This window comes from Myxine glutinosa, unplaced genomic scaffold (genome assembly GCF_964187855.1).
Source record: "Myxine glutinosa unplaced genomic scaffold, kmMyxGlut1.1 SCAFFOLD_2361, whole genome shotgun sequence".
In the NCBI taxonomy this organism is placed as follows: Eukaryota; Metazoa; Chordata; class Myxini; order Myxiniformes; family Myxinidae; genus Myxine; species Myxine glutinosa.
The window spans coordinates 35,130-55,745 of NW_027618455.1; the positions used below are offsets into that span (position 1 = coordinate 35,130).

The 20,616-nt window shown below is 44.2% G+C and overlaps 1 protein-coding gene across 1 annotated transcript; it reads right to left on the reverse strand.

Annotated features, from left to right (window-relative positions):
* Positions 1-15,034: 15,034 nt before the first annotated feature.
* On the reverse strand, positions 15,035-19,551 carry LOC144889298 (uncharacterized). The gene is given in 3 exon segments (XM_078769403.1): positions 15,035-15,680; positions 15,682-18,669; positions 18,671-19,551. Coding segments are annotated over 3 exon segments (4,053 nt in total). The 5' UTR covers positions 19,549-19,551; the 3' UTR covers positions 15,035-15,493.
* Between the last annotated feature and the right edge of the window lie 1,065 nt (positions 19,552-20,616).

The window sequence follows — 20,616 nt, forward strand, 5'->3', positions numbered from 1 at the left end:
CCTCGGAAATAAATGGTTGGTAACCCTCTTGATGGCGATTTCTTACGCTAGCCATCGCATTCGGAGTTGTAATAGTCGGACTCCGCTCTGGGTTGTCCCTTTTCATGAGGTAACAACTGGACATCAAGTGTCCAGGTTTTTTGCAAAACGCGCAAGTAGGCCCGGAGGAAAAACTCGGGGTCTGCCTCGGGCCCCCCGAACTATAAGTTTGTCTTGGGCCCGCATCCCTCTGATTTCGAACCGGTGGGGTATCATAGTTGTCCCCATAATCATCTCGAGGCCGCCGCCATGTATGGTCGTTCTCCGCACCTGCTGTTCCCCACCTCCCCTGCGGAGATCTAGGCGAGGAGTTAGGTTCGTGGACCCCTATTCGGTGGGTTAAGGCATAATCATCTGCCATGGTGGCTGCGTCCCACAACTTTGGTACCTTCTTTTCCTGCAGGTACACTTTGATGTCCTCGTGGACACACTGCTGGAATTCCTCCACCAGGATCAAGTCCCGCAATGTCTCGAAGTCTTTCCCGACTCCTTTTGACTCACACCACCGATCAAACATGTTTTCTTTCACTCTGGCAAACTCCACATGGGTCTCACTCTCCCTCTTCCTGGCATTCCTGAATTTTTGCCTGTAAGCTTCCGGAACCAACTCATAGGCCTTGAGGATGTGCTTCTTCAGTACCTCATAATCTGCACATTGGTCCATTGGTAGCGCCGAATAAATTTCCTGAGCTTTCCCCACCAGCACACTTTGTACGAGTATGGTCCAGGCCTCCTCCGGCCAGTTTAATTGTCGAGCCACTTTCTCAAAGTGTGGGAAGAATTTCGCGACTTCCTTTTCACTGAACGGTGGAACCAGCCTCACATGTCTGCCCACATCCCAGGTTTTCTGGTGAGGTGTCGACCCCGTCAGCAAGGGTGGTGCCTCTCCCCGTTCTCTCATTAACTCCAGCTCCTTGAACTTGATTTCCCGCTGAAGCTCCATGTCACGTTCCTTTAATTCCCTTTCCGCTTTTCTCTCCTCTGCTTCGAGTTCCCTTGTTTTCATCCTTTCTTCTGCTTGTTTCTCTTCTCTCCTCTCCTCTGCTTTCCTTTCTTCTTCTGCTCTTTCCTTTTCTGCTTTCCTTTCTTCTTCTGCTCTTTCCTTTTCTGCTTTCCTTTCTTCTTCTGCTCTTTCCTTTTCTGCTTTCCTTTCTTCTTCTGCTCTTTCCTTTTCTGCTTTCCTTTCTTCTTCTGCTAACCTTTCCTGGAGTTCTCGTTCCACTCTCCTTTCCTCTGCTTGTTTCTCTTCTCTCCTCTCTTCTGCTTTCCTTTCTTCTTCTTTTAACCTTTCCTGGAGTTCTCGTTCCACTCTCCTTTCCTCTGCTTGCTTCTCTTCTCTTCTCTCTTCTGCTTTCCTTTCTTCTTCTTTGATCCGTTCCTGGCTCCGTAATTGCAACTCCAGTTTCCGGAGCTCCACGTCTTCTGGTTCTTCGGGTAGCCACTCCCAGGCTAACTCGTCCCATGTTCCTAATCCCACCATAGATTGTATCACCGTGGCCTGCAACTCTGCCTTCCTCAAATTAGTTCGGACCTCCAAGTTAAAATGTTTGGCCAATTTCAAGAGATCCGACTTTAGCAACGCTCGGAACTGTGCCTCACTCGGGGTTACCCCAAAGTTCTGTGCCACAAACGCCATGGTGCCTATCGTTAACACCTGTTAACCTTCACCCCAAGACTTTCCCCAATTTCTCAAAAAAAAATATTACCAATTAATAATTAATTAATAAATTTTAATTACCAAAAATATTATTATTTTATTATTTTATACACTTTTAGATCCCGGACGTAGACCCAATTGCGAAACCGCAAATCGTAATTTGGACGAGCCCCCAATTCTGTTACGTGGTCCCCTCAGTGCATACCAGGTCTCGGTGACCCCCGGACCGTGAGAGGACCTTCGCCAGCAAATAGTATTATATAGGCGCATTCGCCACGCAATCCATAGGAATTTCACCCAGGAGACAACTGATGTGCAAGTATATATTTCCAATGGTAATGATACCAAACACTTTCAAAGACACAACCACGGAGATTTTCCCCGAGCAATCAACAATACACAACCAGGCACAATCAATATTACAACCATGTGAACTCATCTACACAAACTCTAAGATGGCCATCTTAATCTTATACATTCCTCACGTGAGCCCCACTCCTGACTCCCTCCGTGGTCAATGTCTCTCCTCTCCGCACACGGGCGGTTGGACGAACCCCGGGCGGACGTGCTCCCAACGTGCAGTCTCGTACTGGGGCCGCGGCTGCAGCGCACCTCCTTGCCAAGCCACGGGGCAAACCCAGCGCGGCGTCCAACGTGCGCGAGGCCCCCAAGTGCGACCCTTACGCGTCCTTGTAGATGGGCAAAAACCCAGCGCGGCTTCCGACGCGAGCGAGGCCCAACGTGCGGACCCGTACGCGTCTTTGTAGACGGGGCAAAACCCAGCGCGGCTTCCGACGCGAGCGAGGCCCAACGTGCGGACCCGTACGCGTCTTTGTAGACGGGGCAAACTGTCCCGGACGCTTGGTTTCGTGCACGAACTCACGGTGACTGGACGTGTCAAAAGGTATTTACCGCCCAGGTAACTCCTCTCGCCAGACGTTTCGAAACGGCGCGTTTTCCACGCAGCGCAAGGTCGCTTCCACCTTTTGTCGGAGCGGGGCGAGGAAGAAGAAACCTCCTTCTTTCCCTCGTGTTTTTTCCTCCTCCTTTTCCGGTCACTTCCGTTTCCGGCCACTTCCGTTTCCTGCCACTCTTTCAGAAGGGCTCCTGACCCTCCAACCACAACAACTACCCAACAACTTAATATACTACACCCGGAAGCAAAGCCCTGCATGGTAATTCACATTCATTCACATAAATATGTAACAACATCTAGATTTGGGGAGTTTCTCCCATTCTTCCTCGCAGCTTTGCTCAAGCTCTGTCAAGTTGGATGGGGTACGCCGATGAACAGCAATCTTGAAGTCTTTCCACAGATTTTCAATGGAATTCAAGTCTGGACTTTGGCTGGGTCACTCAAGGACTTTCACGATCTTGTTCTGAAGCCATTCCAGTGTTGTTTGGCTTATGCTTAGGGTCATTGTCCTGAAGGAATGTAAGTTTTCGCTGCAGTCTAAGGTCTTTTGCACTCTGAAGCAGGTTCTCCTCAAGGATTTGCCTGTATTTGGCTCCATTCATTTTTCCCTCTGTCCTTACAAGTCTCCCAGTCCCTGTCGCTGAGAAGCATCCCCATAGCATGATGCTGCCACACCCATTCTTCAGGGTAGGGATGGTTTTAGTTGGATGATGAACTGTGCTTGGTTTCCGCCAGACGAAGGGCTTTGCATTCAGACCAAAGAGTTCAATTTTCGTCTCATCAGACTACAGAATCTTTTGCCTCATGCTCTCAGAGTCTTTCAGGTGCCTTTTTGCAAACTCCAGGCGTGTTGTAATGTGTCATTTTCTCATGAGTGGCTTCCGTGGCCAATCCCCCATAAAGCCTAGACTTGTGTAGTGCTGCAAAGATTGTTGTCCTTCCACCAGGTTCTCCCATCTCAGCCAAGGAACTCTGTAGTTCTGTCAGATGGGTCATTGGATTGTTGGTCACCTCCCTGACCAAGATTCTTCTTGACCGGTTGCTCAGTTTGGTCATGATTGTAGAGATGTCCAGGCCATGCCTCATGATGGTAGGATCAGCGCTTTGTATGTCCCGGCCTTGCATACCGGCCATGGGAACAGACCTGGAGATGCAGAGCAGCAAGGGCTGCTGGCTCAGGACTCACGACCGTGCTCTCCCGCACAATAACATGAGACCGGGCGCATCCCACTCCAGCGCCTGGAGAACAGAAGTGGAATGTCGGGGGTGGAGGGGAGGGTCATTGGATTGTTGGTCACATCCCTGACCAAGATTCTTCTTGCCCGGTTGCTCAGTTTGGTTGGACGGCCAGCTCTAGGAAGAGTCTAGGTAGTTCCATATTTTTCCATTTCCTTATGATTGAGCTCACTGTGCTCTTAGGAACTTTCAACACTCTAGAAGGGGTTTTATACCCTTCCCCAGATCTATGCCTCCTCAAAATTATATCTCGGAGTTCTACGGACAGTTCCTTGGACTTCATGGTAGAGTTTCTGCTCTGACATGCACTCTCAACTATGGGACCTCATATAGAAAGGTGTGTTTCTTTCTAAATCATGTCCATTCAATAAAATTGGCTACAGGTGGACTCCAATCAAGTTGTAGGGACATCTCAAGGATGATCAAAGGAAATTGGACGCACCTGAGCTCAATTTGGAGTGTAATAGCAAAGGGTTTGAATACTGATTTACTCAAGACATTTAAACCTTTAATTTTTAATTATTTTGTAAGGATTTCTAAAAAAAAATTCTACTTTTACATTATATGGGGTATTATGTGTAGATCAGTGACAAAAAATCTCAATTTCAATCCCACACCCAACACCCCCACCCTATATCAGTACTTGTACATACATCACTATCGCATTTTGTGTGACATTCCTGTTCCTGGCGGTGTCCCTGATGATGGGTCCTTGAATGTCCCCATTTTATGAACTCCATTAAATGACGTCAAAAATATGTACATTTTTCATTCTCTTTCTGTTGATCAATCATTACAGATGTCCTCCATTCTATGAACACCATGAAATGACGTCACAAATATTTAAATTTCTCATTCCCTTTCTATTGATCAATCTTTATGGAGATTCGTGTTTTCTTTTGTTTTGCTCTTTCATTTTGGGCGTTTCACCTTTTGCGCGTTTCTATAGGTTGGTGTTTTCGTTACTTTGTTTGTTTGTTTACTGCTGTCACTTTTCCCATATTCGACACTTTCCTGAATCCCGCACCCTTTTCATGGTGCCGTGCTTTGTCCATCTTATTCGCTCTTCTTTCAATCGTGATTCCTCGCTCCCACCTCTCGCGGTCACTTCTATCCATCGACATCCTTCGCTCGCACAATCACCCTCGCCGTCCCACCCCGCGTCTTCGCAACCTCACGCCCTTCCATCCCTCGCCCTACCAATCCGTTTCTCCATGCCCTCCCTCCCCTTCGTTCCCACCCTCCCTGTCCTCTCGCCCACCCGGACCCTCGGCCGGGATCACATGCCGACTCCACGCGCCTCCATTGGCGCCGCGTTTACCATTCCTAACGCGTCGGCCTCTCGGTGCGCACTCCCCACACTCGGTTTCTTTCTGCTCCCCCACCCAGTGTGTTTTCTCTTTCCCCAATCCCTCTCCCGCTCCCCGTTCTCTTTCCTCCCGCCTTTCCATCGCGCCCTCTCCCCTCGCTGTGCGCTTGACGTTCGGCCGCCACTCTGCAGAGCGCGAGTGGAGACGGAGCACGAGAGGGAGACCCGGTGAGTGTGTGTGTTTGTGTGTGAGTGTGCGTGGCTCGCAGTGCGAGAACCGGGGAGGGTGTGCGCAGCTGGAGGTGCGAGAGCCGGCGAGGATGTCCGTGGTTGGGAGAGTGAGAGCCGATGAAGATGTCCGTGGCTCGGAGTGGTGGAGCCGGTGAGGTTGTGCGCAGGAGCCGGTGTGAGGATGTGCGCAGCTCGGAGTGGACGGACGGACAAGGGGACAGATTGACTGAGGGACACATTTCCACACAGACGAGAAAATGGGACGGATTAGTGAGGTAAACAGGAAGAGTGAGAAAAGTAGGGACAGTGAGGGAATATTTGTGAAGGGAAGGATAGTTGAATGAAAAAGAGATGGCGAGAGAGACTGTGAATGTTTTGGTGAAACAAGAGGACGAGACGAGGAATAAGAGGGAGACGGTGGGATGGACACGGGACGGGAACGCGCATTGGGGATGCGCAGTCTCGGGGTGTTTGGGGAGATGGTTGGGAGGCAGGGGGGAGTGGCGTGACATGGGGGAGATTGAGGTGGAATGGGGGAGATGAGGGGAGAGTTTGATGAAAGAGATGGATGAGGAAGAGGAGATTTGAGAGATTCCACGTTCCCGGGCTTCGGATGTGCCGGACGCTTCCCGAGGGAGGCGCGGCCACGATTAGGATGCGAGACGGAGCAGCCCTAGCTAACCCGGGGTGTTGGTTATCTTTAATAATACGGATTTAATTGATAACATGTAAGTGTTGGTTATCTTTAATAACACGGATTTAATTGATAACATGGAGGTGTGTTGGTTATCCTTAATAACACGGATTTAATTTATAACATGGAGGTGTGTTGGTTATCCTTAATAACACGGATTTAATTGATAACATGGAGGTGTGTTGGTTATCCTTAATAACACGGATTTAATTGATAACATGGAGGTGTTGATTAGCTTTAATAACACGAATTTAGTTGATAACATGTAAGTGTTGGTTATCTTTAATAACACGGATTTAATTGATAACATGGAGGTATTGGTTATCTTTAATAACACGGATTTAATTGATAACATGGAGGTGTGTTGGTTATCCTTAATAACACGGATTTAATTGATAACATGTAAGTGTTGGTTATCTTTAATAACACGGATTTAATTGATAACATGGAGGTGTTGATTAGCTTTAATAACACGGATTTAATTGATAACGTGTAAGTGTTGGTTATCTTTAATAACACGGATTTAATTGATAACATGTAAGTGTTGGTTATCTTTAATAACACGGATTTAATTGATAACATGGAGGTATTGGTTATCTTTAATAACACGGATTTAATAGATATCATGGAGGTGTGTTGGTTATCATTAATAACACGGATTTAATTGATAATATGGAGGTATTGGTTATCTTGAAAAACACAGATTTAATTGATATCATGGAGGTGTGTTGGTTATCTTTAATAACACGGATTTAATTGATAATATGGAGGTGTGCTGGTTATCTTTAATAACACGGATTTAATTGATAACATGAAGGTGTGTTGGTTATCTTTAATAACACGAATTTATTTGATAACATGTAAGTGGTGGTTATCTTTAATAACACGGATTTAATTGATAACATGTAAGTGTTGGTTATCTTTAATAACACGGATTTAATTGATAACATGTAAGTGTTGGTTATCTTTAATAACACGGATTTAATTGTTAACATGGAGGTATTGGTTATCTTTAATAACACGGATTTAATTGATAACATGTAAGTGTTGGTTATCTTTTATAACACGGATTTAATTGATAATATGGAGGTATTGGTTATCTTGAAAAACACAGATTTAATTGCTATCATGGAGGTGTGTTGGTTATCTTTAATAACACGGATTTAATTGATAATATGGAGGTAATGGTTATCTTGAAAAACACAGATTTAATTGATTTCATGGAGGTGTGTCGGTTATCTTTAATAACACGAATTTAGTTGATAATATGGAGGTGTTGCTTATCTTTAAAAACACGGATTTAATTGATAACATGGAGGTGTGGTGGTTATCTTTAATAACACGGATTAAATTGATAACATGGAGGTATTGGTTATCTTGAAAAACACTGATTTAATTGATATCATGGAGGTGTGTTGGTTATCTTTAATAACACGGATTTAATTGATAACATGGAGGTGTGTTGGTTATCTTTAATAACACGAATTTAGTTGATAATATGGAGGTGTTGCTTATCTTTAAAAACACGGATTTAATTGATAACATGGAGGTGTGGTGGTTATCTTTAATAACACGGATTAAATTGATAACATGGAGGTATTGGTTATCTTTAATAACACTGATTTAATTGATAACATGGAGGTGTGTTGGTTAGCTTTAATAACACGTATTTAGTTGATAATATGGAGCTGTTGGTTATCTTTAATGACACAGATTTAATTGATAACATGGAGGTGTATTGGGTATCTTGAAAAACACGGATTCAATTGATAACATGGAGGTGTTGGTTATCTTGAAAAACACGGATTCAATTGATAACATGGAGGTGTTGGTTATCTTTAATAACACGAATTTAATTTATAACATTTAAGTGTTGGTTATTTTACAAAAACAATGAGTTAATTGATGACATGAAGCTGTTGGTTATCTTTAATAACACGGATTGAATTGATAACATGTAAGTGTTGGTTATCTTTAATAACACGGGTTTTATTGATAACATGGAGGTGTATTGGGTATCTTGAAAAACACGGATTCAATTGATAACATGGAGGTGTTGGTTATCTTGAAAAACACGGATTCAATTGATAACATGGAGGTGTTGGTTATCTTTAATAACACGAATTTAATTTATAACATTTAAGTGTTGGTTATTTTACAAAAACAATGAGTTAATTGATGACATGAAGCTGTTGGTTATCTTTAATAACACGGATTGAATTGATAACATGTAAGTGTTGGTTATCTTTAATAACACGGGTTTTATTGATAACATGGAGGTGTGTTGGTTATCTTCAATAACACGGATTTAATTGATAACTTGTACGTTTTGGTTATCTTTAATAACACGGATTTAATTGATAACCTGGAGGTGTTTGTTATCTATAAAAAGACGAATTTAATTGATAATATGGAGGTGTTGGTTATCTTTAATAACACGGATTTAATTGCTAACATGGAGGTGTATTGGTTATCTTTAAAAACACCTTTTGAAATGATAACTTGGGCGTGTTGGTTATCTTTAAAAACATGGATTTAATTGATAACATGGACGTGTTGGTTATCTCTAAAAGCACGATTTGTTAATAGTAACCTGGGTTGTTGGCTGTCTTTAAAAACGCAAATTGTAAATCGTAACCCTGGGTGTTGGTTATCTCTATAAGTACCATTTGTAAATGGTAGGCTGGGTCGAAGTTATCTGTAAAAGCACAGTTTGTAAATAGTAACCCAGGTAATAATGGTTATCTCTAAAAGCACAGTTTTCAAATGATGGTGCACAGTATTGGTTATCTCTAGAAGCACAGTTTGTACATCTTAATCCAGGGTGCTGGCCATCTCGAAAAGCACATCTTGTAAATGGTAACCCTGGTCATGATTATGCCTAAAAGCACAGTTTGTAAATAGTAACCTGGGTCGTGGTTATGTCTAAAAGCACAGTTTGTAAACGGCAACCCAGGTAATGGTCATCTCGAAAAGCACAGTTTTAAAATGGTAACCTGCATGGTGGTTATCTCCAAAAGCATAGTTTGTAAATTGTAACCTGAGTAGTGGCTATCTCGAAAAGCATAACTTGTAAATGAAAATCTGAGGTGTTGGTTGTCTCTGAAAGCACAGTTTGTAAATGATAGCCTGTGTAAATATGTCCTAATTCAATGGGACACTAAATAGTTATTGACAAGGGGTGTTCACAATGTTCTCCGAGCGAAATAATTGTGGTAGTACAAGAAATGCCAATCTCTTTATTACCTCCGCCAACAAAGGTGGATGGAAGTTGTTTTCACCCCTGTCTGTTTGTCTCTCTTTGAGAATGATAGCTCAAAAAGTTATGGACATATTCAGACGAAAAAGTTGGTGGACAGGATGGGTATGTGACAAGAATGAATTGATATGATTCTGGTTCAGATCCGAATCCAGATCTGGCCTATCAGTTGGATATCAAACGTAAACTGTTCAACCTGGCGGAGGTTGAACCGCTCTAGTTCTACCGAACTCTCTACTGAGTACCGTTCTATTTTATCAATAAATGATGATATTTGGCTTGGTTGTAAAGAAATTAATTTGATCCTGATTTTTATGCACTTGTAGATTGAAAAAACTAGGATGGCACTCTTCGACGTCACGACGTCGACCGATATGCCTCCACCCACATTATTACATCATTATAATACTTGCATCAAGTTTGATTTAAATCCATTCAGCTGTTCACAAGTTAGAGCATTTTTACCTGACATGACCTCTGACCTTTGACCTATTGACCCCAAAATTTAATCAGTTCATGTTTACATCATGACACATACATGTACCAAGTTTTAATTTAAATCCCTTCAGCTGTTCACAAGTTTTCACATTTTTACCTGACTTGACCTCTGACCTTTGGCCTTTGACCTCGGGACCCCCAAAATCTAATTAGTTAATCTTTACATCATTATACATATCTGTACCAAGTTTGAATTAGATCCCTTGAGCCATTCTCAAGTTATAGATCTATTATTTGACCTCTTGAACCCAAAATCAAATCATTACGCATACCCGTACCAAATTTGAATTGGATAACTTCAGCCATACTCGAGTTATAGACGTATTATGCACTTTGACCTTTGACCTATGACCCCAAAATGTAATCAATATTTGCAACATTATACAAAACTGTACCAAGTTTTGAAATATATCACTTCAGCCGTTTTCAAGTTATAGACCTATTACAGATTTTGACCTATGACCTTTGACCCCAAAGTCTAATGAGTTAATCTTTACATCATTATACATACCTGTACTAAGTTTGAATTGGATCACTTCAGCCGTTCTCAAGTTATAGACCTATTACAGACTTTGACCTCTTGATCCCCAAAATCGAATCAGTTCATCTTTACATCATTCTACATAACTGTACCAAATTTGGTCAGAATCCCATCACTTGTTCACAATTTATCGTGGTAACAGTAGTTTTACCTAACATGACCTCTGACCTTTGCCCTCGTGACCCCAAAATCTAATCATTTTATATTTACCTCATCATACATACCTGTGCCAAGTTTGACTAAGATCCCTTTAGCCGTTCTCAAGTTATCGCGGTAACGAAAACCGATCACGCACTGACGGACTGATGGACGGACAGAAAAAGCACTGATGCAAAAACTCAAAAAAAAAAAAAAAGCAGAGAAAAAGCAAAAGCACTGATGAACGGACGGAGGCAGAAAAATATCGATGTTTGTCTTTTGTGACTTCAATATTTCATTTTGAAACTTATTAAATCCCCATGTATGTATGTACTGTCGTGGCCAAAAACATTGGCACCCTTGCACTTTTTTCAAATAATGCACCATTTCTTCCAGAAAATTGTTGAAATTAAAAAATCTTTTTGTATCCACACATGTATTTCTTTGGTTTGCAGGGGATCAAAACAAAAAATCTGAAAAAATTACTAAATCTTAACTTATTCCACACAGAAATCCAAAAATGGCCCGGACAATATTATTGGCACCTTTTAGAAGTTGTTAGAAATAATTAGATTTCAAGCAGGTGATTCTCCTTTACTTTGGAATTGAACTCACCTGTGGTGAGTTGCAGGTGCCTGCAATATAAAAATCACTCATTCAACCAGTTTGAATAGAGAAAAGGAGTCATTCTGCTGTTTTGTGTCACTGTGTGTACTGCAATGGACATGGAGAAAAGAAGGAAAACCAGAGAATTGTCTGAGGAGGTCAGGCACAAGATTGTAGCCAAGCATGGACAATCTCAAGGCTACAGGTCCATCTCCAGAGACCTTGATTTTCCTGTGTCCACCGTACGCAATGTTATCAGGAAGTTTAAGGCCCATGGCACTGTAGCCAACCTCCATGGACGTGGCCGCAAGAGAAAACTTGATCGAAGATTGCAGCGAAGGATTGTTCGAATGGTGGAGAAAGCACCTCGATCAACTGCCAAACAGATTGAAGCTGACCTTCAGACACAGGGTTAAGACATTTTCAACTCGCACCATCTGTCACCAACTCAATGAAAGGGGGTTCCATGGTAGGAGACCCAGGAGCATCCCACTCCTGAGAAAGCCCGACTGGAGTTTTCCAAAACACACCTGAACAAGCCAAAATCCTTCTGGGAGAATGTCCTGTGGACAGATGAGACCAAATTAGAGCTTTTTGGTGAAGCACATCATCTCAATGTTTACAGAAAACAAAATGAAGCCTTCAAAGAAAAGAACACCTTCCCTACAGTCAAACATGCAGGAGGTTCAGTGATGTTTTGTGGTTGCTGTGTTGCCTCTGGCACTGGGTGCCTTAAATGTGTGCATGGCTTCATGATATCAGTAGATTACCAAAGCATTTGGGAGTGCAATGTTCAACCTAGTGTCAGAAACCTGAGTCTCTGTCGAAGGTCATGGGTCTTGCAGCAGGACAATGACCCAAAACACACCTCAAAAAGCACCCAGGAATGGTTCAAGACAAAACGCTTGACTGTTCTGAAGTGGCCAGCAATGAGTCTAGATCTGAATCCCATTGAACACCCATGGAGAGATCTGAAAACAGCAGTTGGGAGAAGGCACCCTTCAAATCTGGGAGAACTGGGGCAGTTTGCACAAGAAGAGTGGGCCAAACTGCTAGTAGAAATATGAATGAATGATCGTTTTAAGGCCATTTTCCCCGCTAGAGTGGGGGTTGGCCTTGCGGGCCCCATGACAATCATGGTTCCCTGTTTGAGGCAATGTTCTTATGGCCGGATGCCCTTCCTGACGCCAACCCTTGGTCGCCTCTTACGATGCGCAGGGATACGGTGTACCTATTCTAAACCGGGGTACACACCGGGATCATTCATCCCAGCAAGCTGGTACTCAATTTGCCGACCTCGGAAGGATGACAGGCTGAGTCAACCCCCCTGGTGTTAATTCAGCGATCGACCGGGATTCGAACCCAGGATCCTAGGATCCCAAGCCGGCACCCTAACCGCTAAGCCAACACCAGGCTAAACTGCTAGTAGAGAAGTGTAGAAAGCTCATTCATGGCTATAGGAAGCGCTTGACTGCAGTTATTTTGTCCAAAGTCCGTGATACCAAATATTAAGTCTTGGGTGTCAATAATTTTGTCATTGCCATTTCTTTTTATTTTCTGATATAAAAGGATATATTAAGTTCTGAATCAAAAACAAAGGTTCTGTAATATTAACAGTGAAATAAAGAATTGTAGAGACCAAATACTTTTGTGAATTTCAACTTATTTTTAGAGAAAATTGTGAGTTAATTGAAAAAAGTGCAAGGGTGCCAATATTTTTGACCACGAGTGTATTTGACTTTGAATAAGTCAAATATCTACCAATTAGATTCTTATGTGGACTATCCTTACCAATTTAAATACCACCAATAAGAAGTCGACCTGGTGTTATTAACTATTAATTATATTGATCTCAGGCACATAATGGAGCTTGTAAACATTACCTGCCAGACAAGCACATGAGACATCAGTGTACTTTAACATGAATTACACGGACAATAGTGGACAATGGACAAATCCATGTATGGTATGCGGGATTTGAACTTGGCAATCGTAGATCATGACCCAGGGTTTCAGATGGGAACGCGATGGAGGCCCAACCTCGATTCATGTGAGCAGGGTGTTTGAGTTGGAGCTCTTGCCTTATTTAATTTAATGTTCTCTATTTACAATTTTATTTCTGCTGTTACATCTTTTTATTTTTTAGAATTTAATCATTTGGGTTCAGCATTCAATAAATCAAGGTACCTTTTGCTTGCACGTTATTAATTTTTATTTATGAGTGAGTTTTATACATTTCATATTATTTATATTTCATGTACTCACTTTTGGACTGACGAGATGACCCAGAGGTACACACACTCACCTCAAATCTGTCCAGCCTGGGCTCGAATCCCGACACAGTTATAAACTGTCATCCCAGTGTTTCACAGGCAATTCATCAATGTGTGTGCCGTCCTTCAGATGGGCGTGAAAACGGACGTCTCGTCTGCATTGGTGAGTGGATCCCACGGTGTCCTTTGTGAAGAGGAGGCGAGCTTTCGCCGGCACCATGAACAAATTCCAATTTCCTGTCCTAACTACTGTTGGGAGGGCAATGGCAAACCACCTAGTATAACCCCATAACTCCTGCCAGGAAACTGCATTGGCAGCACTGAACCTGCCTTCGGGCAGAACACACGATTCCATACTTACTTTTAGGTGATCTTTTTGCGTTTTTGTTTCCTGTGCGTTTGATGTAATGTATACATCTTAAATAATGGCTGTGTTTGTCTCGTGGCTTTTTTGTATCGTCTAATAGTCCTGTGTTGTGTCTACTGTAATCTTCTGTGTGTCCATGTGTATGATGTGCATGTGGTGGCTCCACCACAAGCCTTAGATATAAAAATATATATAAAAAAACAACGGAAAAAAACATTAGTCCTTGATGTATATATCCCTTTATAACGCTCGTACTGATCTCTTATTCTTTCACTTGGTGTAAAAATGGCTTTATTAGATTTCAGCTTTATATCGTTTTATCATTCTTGTCACATATTTTATTTATTTGAATTCTCAGCTTTTATAAGGTTGCCATTTGTTGTTAATGGACGAATGAGTACATTAGCTTGATTGACCCCTGTCATATGATTGGATGGAGATAACTAAATGATGCCGTCTATTGATGTGTAGATAAAGATATATATATATATATATATATATATATGTATATTGTTGCGGATTCGGGGTCGGCGCTCCCCTTACCAAAGGGGGGGGGGGGTTAATCCCCTTGTCTTTTAAGCTGGCCGTCCCCCAATCCTGGAAATTATAACGCTCTTTTCCAGTCGAGATTGGCCAGGGTGATTGGTCAATGGAGTCCCAAATACCTGAGTGCCAATCCGACCGCAAAGCAGGGAGATAACTCCCGCTCGGACCGCGGACAAGATAGAAATTGCCGAGCGGTTTAGCAATCCGAAACCCGAGCCATTAACAATAAAACTAAACCCGATCCTGAGCGGTTTCCCAAATCGTGCCACAGGTACTCAATGGAGAGAAAGGACGAAGACGATCGAATAAGAGGAAACCAAAGTAAAGGAAGAACAAATATGAGTTACTAGCAGAAGTACCCGGCATTGCCGGGCGGGGGAAGGGAGGGGGAAGGGGAAGGGAGGGGGAAGGGGAGGGGAGGGGAACGGGGGGGGAGGGTAGGAGAGGGGGGGAGGGTAGGAGAGGGGGGGAGGGGAGAAGCGGAGGGAGAGGGAGGGGGGAGGGGGAGGGGGGAAGGGGGCGGGGGGAAAGGGAGGGGGAGGAGAGAAGGGGAGGGGAGGGATATAGATGGTTACTGGCAATTCATCACATCCACAAATGACGTAATCCACACAATTTATGTACTTTACATAACGTTAATAGGAATACATGGCCGTGTAGATGGGGAATACAGTTTTTTTGAAAGAAATCACAAATATCAGATGAAAGTTTTTAAAATTTAGAACTATTCTCACTCAGAGTTAAACGTCACCGCAACATTACGTGGTTGCTTCAACGTTTTCTGTGAATTATATGTCATCATTGTGAGATTTTTTTGTATTTTTTTTTTTTAATGAGATTTTTTTATTTTAAAAAACGGCAAAAAAGCATCAGAACAGCTGTGAAAAAGCATCAAAACAACAGTGAAAAAGCATCAGAACAGCAGTGAAAAAGCATCAAAACAGCAATGTAAAAGCATCAAAACAGCAGTAAAAAGCATCAAAACAGCAACAATTGTCCGGTGATTTTTCAATCACCGCAGCTAAATGTGTCTGAGTAATTAACTATTTTCCTTCGTGCCTTTTTTGTGTTTTTTTTTATACACATAAATACATAAAATCACATAAAATACACATAAAAATCAGATCAGAATCAGAATCAGAATCAATATTCTCACAATCATCACAACACACCAGACACGTAGTTAATTACGCAGTGCTTCCTTGTAAACAATGTTCTTTGTCTTTCCTTGTTCGGATAGGATGTATAGATTGTTCTCTTGTCCTACCCGACTACATCCTACGTATAGTTGGCCATGGGAGAAGCACGGGGAATCAAGGTTCAGTCCGACCACCTTGAGAGATTGTCCTTGCGCCTTGTTGATGGTCATGGCAAAGCCGTACGGGGAATTGGAGCCTTTTGAACTCAAATGGCAGATCAGATGGTATGATTGGTATCTTCGGAATGAAGACCTGTTCCCCGCTATAGTTTCCCGTAAGTATGTTGGCCTCAATTACGTGAGGCATCAACTTTTTGATAGCCAGTCGTGTGCCGTTGCACAGTTTTGGGGGATCGATATTTCTCAGGAGCATGATTGGAGCACCTTCCTTTAGATGGAGTATGTGGGGAGGCACACCCGGAGGCTGTAGCGAATTGAGGAACTCCACTGGGTAATGGACAGTCTCGTGGTCGTTTTGCATTGAGTCGACAGATCGGTAAGTTCTTAGATCCCCAGGAATAGTCTGCAGAAGATCCAAATTGATTTTGTCTACTGCATCGTTCTTTGGGGCTAGAATTGCCCTTTCACAGAGCCAGGAGTGATTTCGGTAGTTGGCGGGGATGTTGGGGAAGACGTTCGCCTTGAGTTCCTCAGCCGTGGTGACATTGTTGCCGCATGGTACGATGTCCAGTCCATCTTCAGGGCACGTCTCCAAATCTCCGTTTCCGATCTGTAACAGCTTCGCTGAAAAGGCGCCTGCGGCTACATCTCCATGAAGGGTGACATGCATGTTTGTGCTGAGTTTCAACTTCGTCACTTTTGACCATAGAGGAGATGCCTTTATACAGGAACGAAGTTCATCTGCCTTGGTCCCGTGTGGTATGACAGGCAGGGTCTGTCTGAAATCCCCTGCAATCAGAAGAGTAATGCCTCCCATGACAGTCTGATCATTTCGAATATCTTGCAGTGTGTGGTCAACTGCCTCCAGTGCAACTCTGTGAGACATTGTGCACTCGTCCCAGACAATGAGTTGGCATTGCCGAAATACCTCTGCGACAGCCGATGACTTGGAGATGTTGCACATTAGCTGCTCCGTGTTAGTGAGGTTGAGGGGGAGCTTGAAGGTTGAGTGGGCGGTCCGGCCCCCGGGGAGAAGAGTGGCAGCAATTCCGGAAGAGGCAACAGCCAGAGCAATCATCTTTTTCTGCCTGATTTTTGACAGGAGGAGGTTCATAAGGAACGTTTTTCCAGTGCCTCCAGGTGCATCCAGAAAGAACAATCCACCTTCAGAAGAGTGTATGCTCGCCAGCACATGCATGTAGATCTGTTCTTGCTCCACTGTCAGTCTTGGCTCGTTTTCATTGATGTAGTTTTCCAACTCTTGTGCGTTGTATGAAGTCTCTCGGAGTACTTCCCGAGCCAGGTGATTCTGTTGTTGTCGCTGTGTTACAGGAAGGCCAATGACCTCCAGCGAATGTCCTCCAAGAGAAAGCAGTTTGTCTTCTATGAGTACTAAGGCTTCATTGTAGATCACATCGGAGTAGTCTGCTTCAGCATGAACCTGTCTTGCCCTGTGGAGAATGTCCTCGCTGAGATCGTCACGATGGTTATTCCACAGTTGTACCGGATTGGAGAGACCGCAAGTTTGTAGCATGATGGCAAAGAGATTTCTCAACAGGGCTGGAGAGCGTGAGACTGCTGCTTCTTCTAGAGTGGCATCCCAGTGGCTGTCATCCTCCAGAAGGCCATGCAGGTGGCAGGCTTGGCGGAAGGTGCCGCAAACCTGGCCGTTGAACGTTCTCAGTTCTTGGAAAGAGATGGGTCCTTTGACATGATGGAGTAGAAGGCGCGGGAAGAAGCATTCGAAATTGTTTGGATGTACAGTGTAGACTCGTCCAATTGCATCTGAACGGCGAATGTCGGGATGTCCCACAACCCGTGCTCCTTGTGTTTGTCGTTTCCACGTCTTACTGCCAACCACCCAGGTGTAGTACTGTGGGACTTCATTGTAGATGAGTGTTTTGGCGAATTCGTCTTGTTGACACAATTGGAAGAATGCGGTAAGTGTAGTTGAACTTGGTGGTTCTGCTGCTTTTTGCCTTGCGTTGCTTTCTGTGAAATACACTCTCTGGCCATTCTCAAGATGTACGGAAAGGTGTACAACGGTTGGGTAGCGTTCGTGGATAGGGAAGTTGAGAACTCTCCAGATAGCTTCGTTACTACTGACGTAACGCCCCAGCTGATATGACTCGATCTCGTCGTTTTTGTTCCTCTGAAGGCCGAACATCGCCATGTCCGAACCTTTGTTGATGTATTTGCACACGTATTTGATTGATTTCACTGAATTGCAGAACTCAACATTGAGATGAGCCTTGAACATTTTAGAGAGAAGTGGACAGTATGGTACAATCCATCGGTTGTCAACATCTATGCTTCTGGTCTCGGAAATTGAAATAGATGTTTCCGATCCACCGCTTTCAGGCTTTCTCCTCCGGTAAAGTGGGTATCCATCCAGACCAGTCTGCGTTTCCTTGAGAAATGCCCTAGGATATCGCTTGGTGCATTTACTGTCCTTCATACACAGAGACGATGGATTCAGCCGGCCGCAAGGGCCATGCACCATCTGCGTTTTGACGATGTTGAACAGCTCTGGATCCTCATCAGGGTTTGGAAGTTCAGCACTGATAAAAGAGTCTACATTGGAAGCGTGGATCTTTTCTTCTAGCCACACCAGAATGTGGGCATGGGGCAGGCCTCGTTTCTGCCATTCAATGGTGTACATGAAGCATTGGACAGTCCCGAAAACTTTGCCCTTCTTAATCGTCTGCATGAGTTCCTTCTGTTTCTGGTGGAATACCCTTGCGACAATGTCATGGCGTTGTGTTGGCTGCTGGTTGATCATCAACTCTCGCTTAATTTCTTCCCACTTCGGATTACAGGTGAAGGTAAGGAAAAGGTCGGGGCGACCGTAATTGCGTACGTATGCCATCGCATCCTGGGTCCGCTCGTGCATGTATCGGGGACCTCCGGTGAACGTGGATGGCAAGATGACCAGTTGTCCCATGTTCTGAACATCTCAGTCATTGTTGACAGCATCCCTGAGGTGTGCGTACGATTCTGCCCTCAGTTGACGTTGGTGGAGCCGGATAAAGAGGAGTCTCACTTTCGATTTTGGCATACATGTCGACGATGAACTGGTGGAACAGATCACGGCACTGCAGGATATGATTCGTGGAATTCTTTCTGACCATGATGTGGAAGGCATAGAAGTCATTCGCAGATACTTTCTTTCCCCGGCCGCCAGCTTGTTCAACTTCAAAATGATAGCCATCTTGTCCTTTCCAGAAAATCAGAGGGTACTGGAGGGCGTCATAGAATCGGTGAGTCTCCGAAATCCGCTTCGTGCTGTTGTCGCGAAGATGCAGGACGATGTCGCGATTGTTGTACTGCTCTCCTACCATGAGAACTGCAACGTCATTGTTGACTGGCTCGTTAAACCGACGTTCGTGCTCTCCGTGAGGACGTTTGTCAGCTCGAATTACGACCTTGTAATCAGGTGAAGGCATTCTCTCCAATGTCGACTTGAAGCTGTTGACCAGCGCATTATTTGAGTGGAGCATATCTTGTAAGGCGAGGATTAGTTCAGAGCGGAGGTTGGGGAAGTTCTGTCCTCGTCGGGCAGCTTCTTCTCGGTGGTCACCCATAAAATAGATTTGTAAAAATTTCGGTTGCTCACCTGGTTGAGGGTGGATAGAGCCAATGAGGTGGTATACCTGGCCTTGCACCTTGAATGTAGGCATGAATCCTTGCTCAGTGACGACGCGATCTGCTCCAAACGAAGTCATTTGGAACGAAGAGTTGTAATTACGGATTTCCTTCAGGAAGTGTCTGGATTGAGTCGTAGTTGATTGAAGTAGTTCTTTCAAAGGTTCCGGTGGAGATTGGAGAGAAGGCAAAAGGACATTGCCTCCCCTGCAACACATTCCTGGTGTTTCTCCCTTCCATTTCAAGGCATGGCAAAACTGACAGGTGAACAACATGGAGCCAATACCAACGTTTGAGGAGTAGTCAGTGTTCGGATTGTAACTGAATGCAGCCTTCTCCCATGCAATGGCCGGCTGCCGTCTGCCTGATGGTTGCCAGTTGTTGAGTCGGTTTTGGCGCTGTTCTTCTGTCTCCTGCTGTCTGGCCCTCGCTACACTTTGTTGATTGGCGTTTAGACGTGCCTCTGTCTCATCTTCTGTCTCTCGCTGTCTGGCCCTCGCCACACGTTGTTGATTGGCGTTTAGACGTGCCTCTGTCTCATCTTCTGTCTCTCGCTGTCTGGCCCTCGCCAGACGTTGTTGATTGGCGTTTACACATGCCTCTGTCTCATCTTCCGTCTCTCGCTGTCTGGCCCTCGCCAGACGTTGTTGATTGGCGTTTACACGTGCCTCTGTCTCATCTTCTGTCTCTCACTGTCTGGCCTTCGCCAGACGTTGTTGATTGGCGTTTAGACGTGCCTCTGTCTCATCTTCTGTCTCTCGCTGTCTGGCCCTCGCCAGACGTTGTTGATTGGCGTTTAGACGTACCTCTGTCTGATCTTCTGTCTCTCGCTGTCTGGCCCTCGCCAGACGTTGTTGATTGGCGTTTAGACGTACCTCTGTCTGATCTTCTGTCTCTCGCTGTCTGGCCCTCGCCAGACGTTGTTGATTGGCGTTTAGACATACCTCTGTCTGATCTTCTGTCTCGCTGTCTGGCCCTCGCCAGACGTTGTTGATTGGCGTTTAGACGTACCTCTGTCTGATCTTCTGTCTCTCGCTGTCTGCCCCTCGCCAGACGTTGTTGATTGGCGTTTAGATGTGCCTCTGTCTCATCTTCTGTCTCTTGCTGTCTGAATCTAGAGACACGTTCTTGATTGGCTTGTCGATGGTGAAAAGTATCTTCATCGGTTTCATGGAGTCTCCGATCAGCGATTTTCCTTGCGCGGGAGGTTGAACGTGACAAATTTCTTTTCTTCGGTGCCATTGCCTTTATCACAGTCAGTCTTCCAGTCACTCACTCGTAGACAAATTCAAAATACCAAATTCAAAATACTCGGAGACAAAATACCGCGTTTACACGTGGTA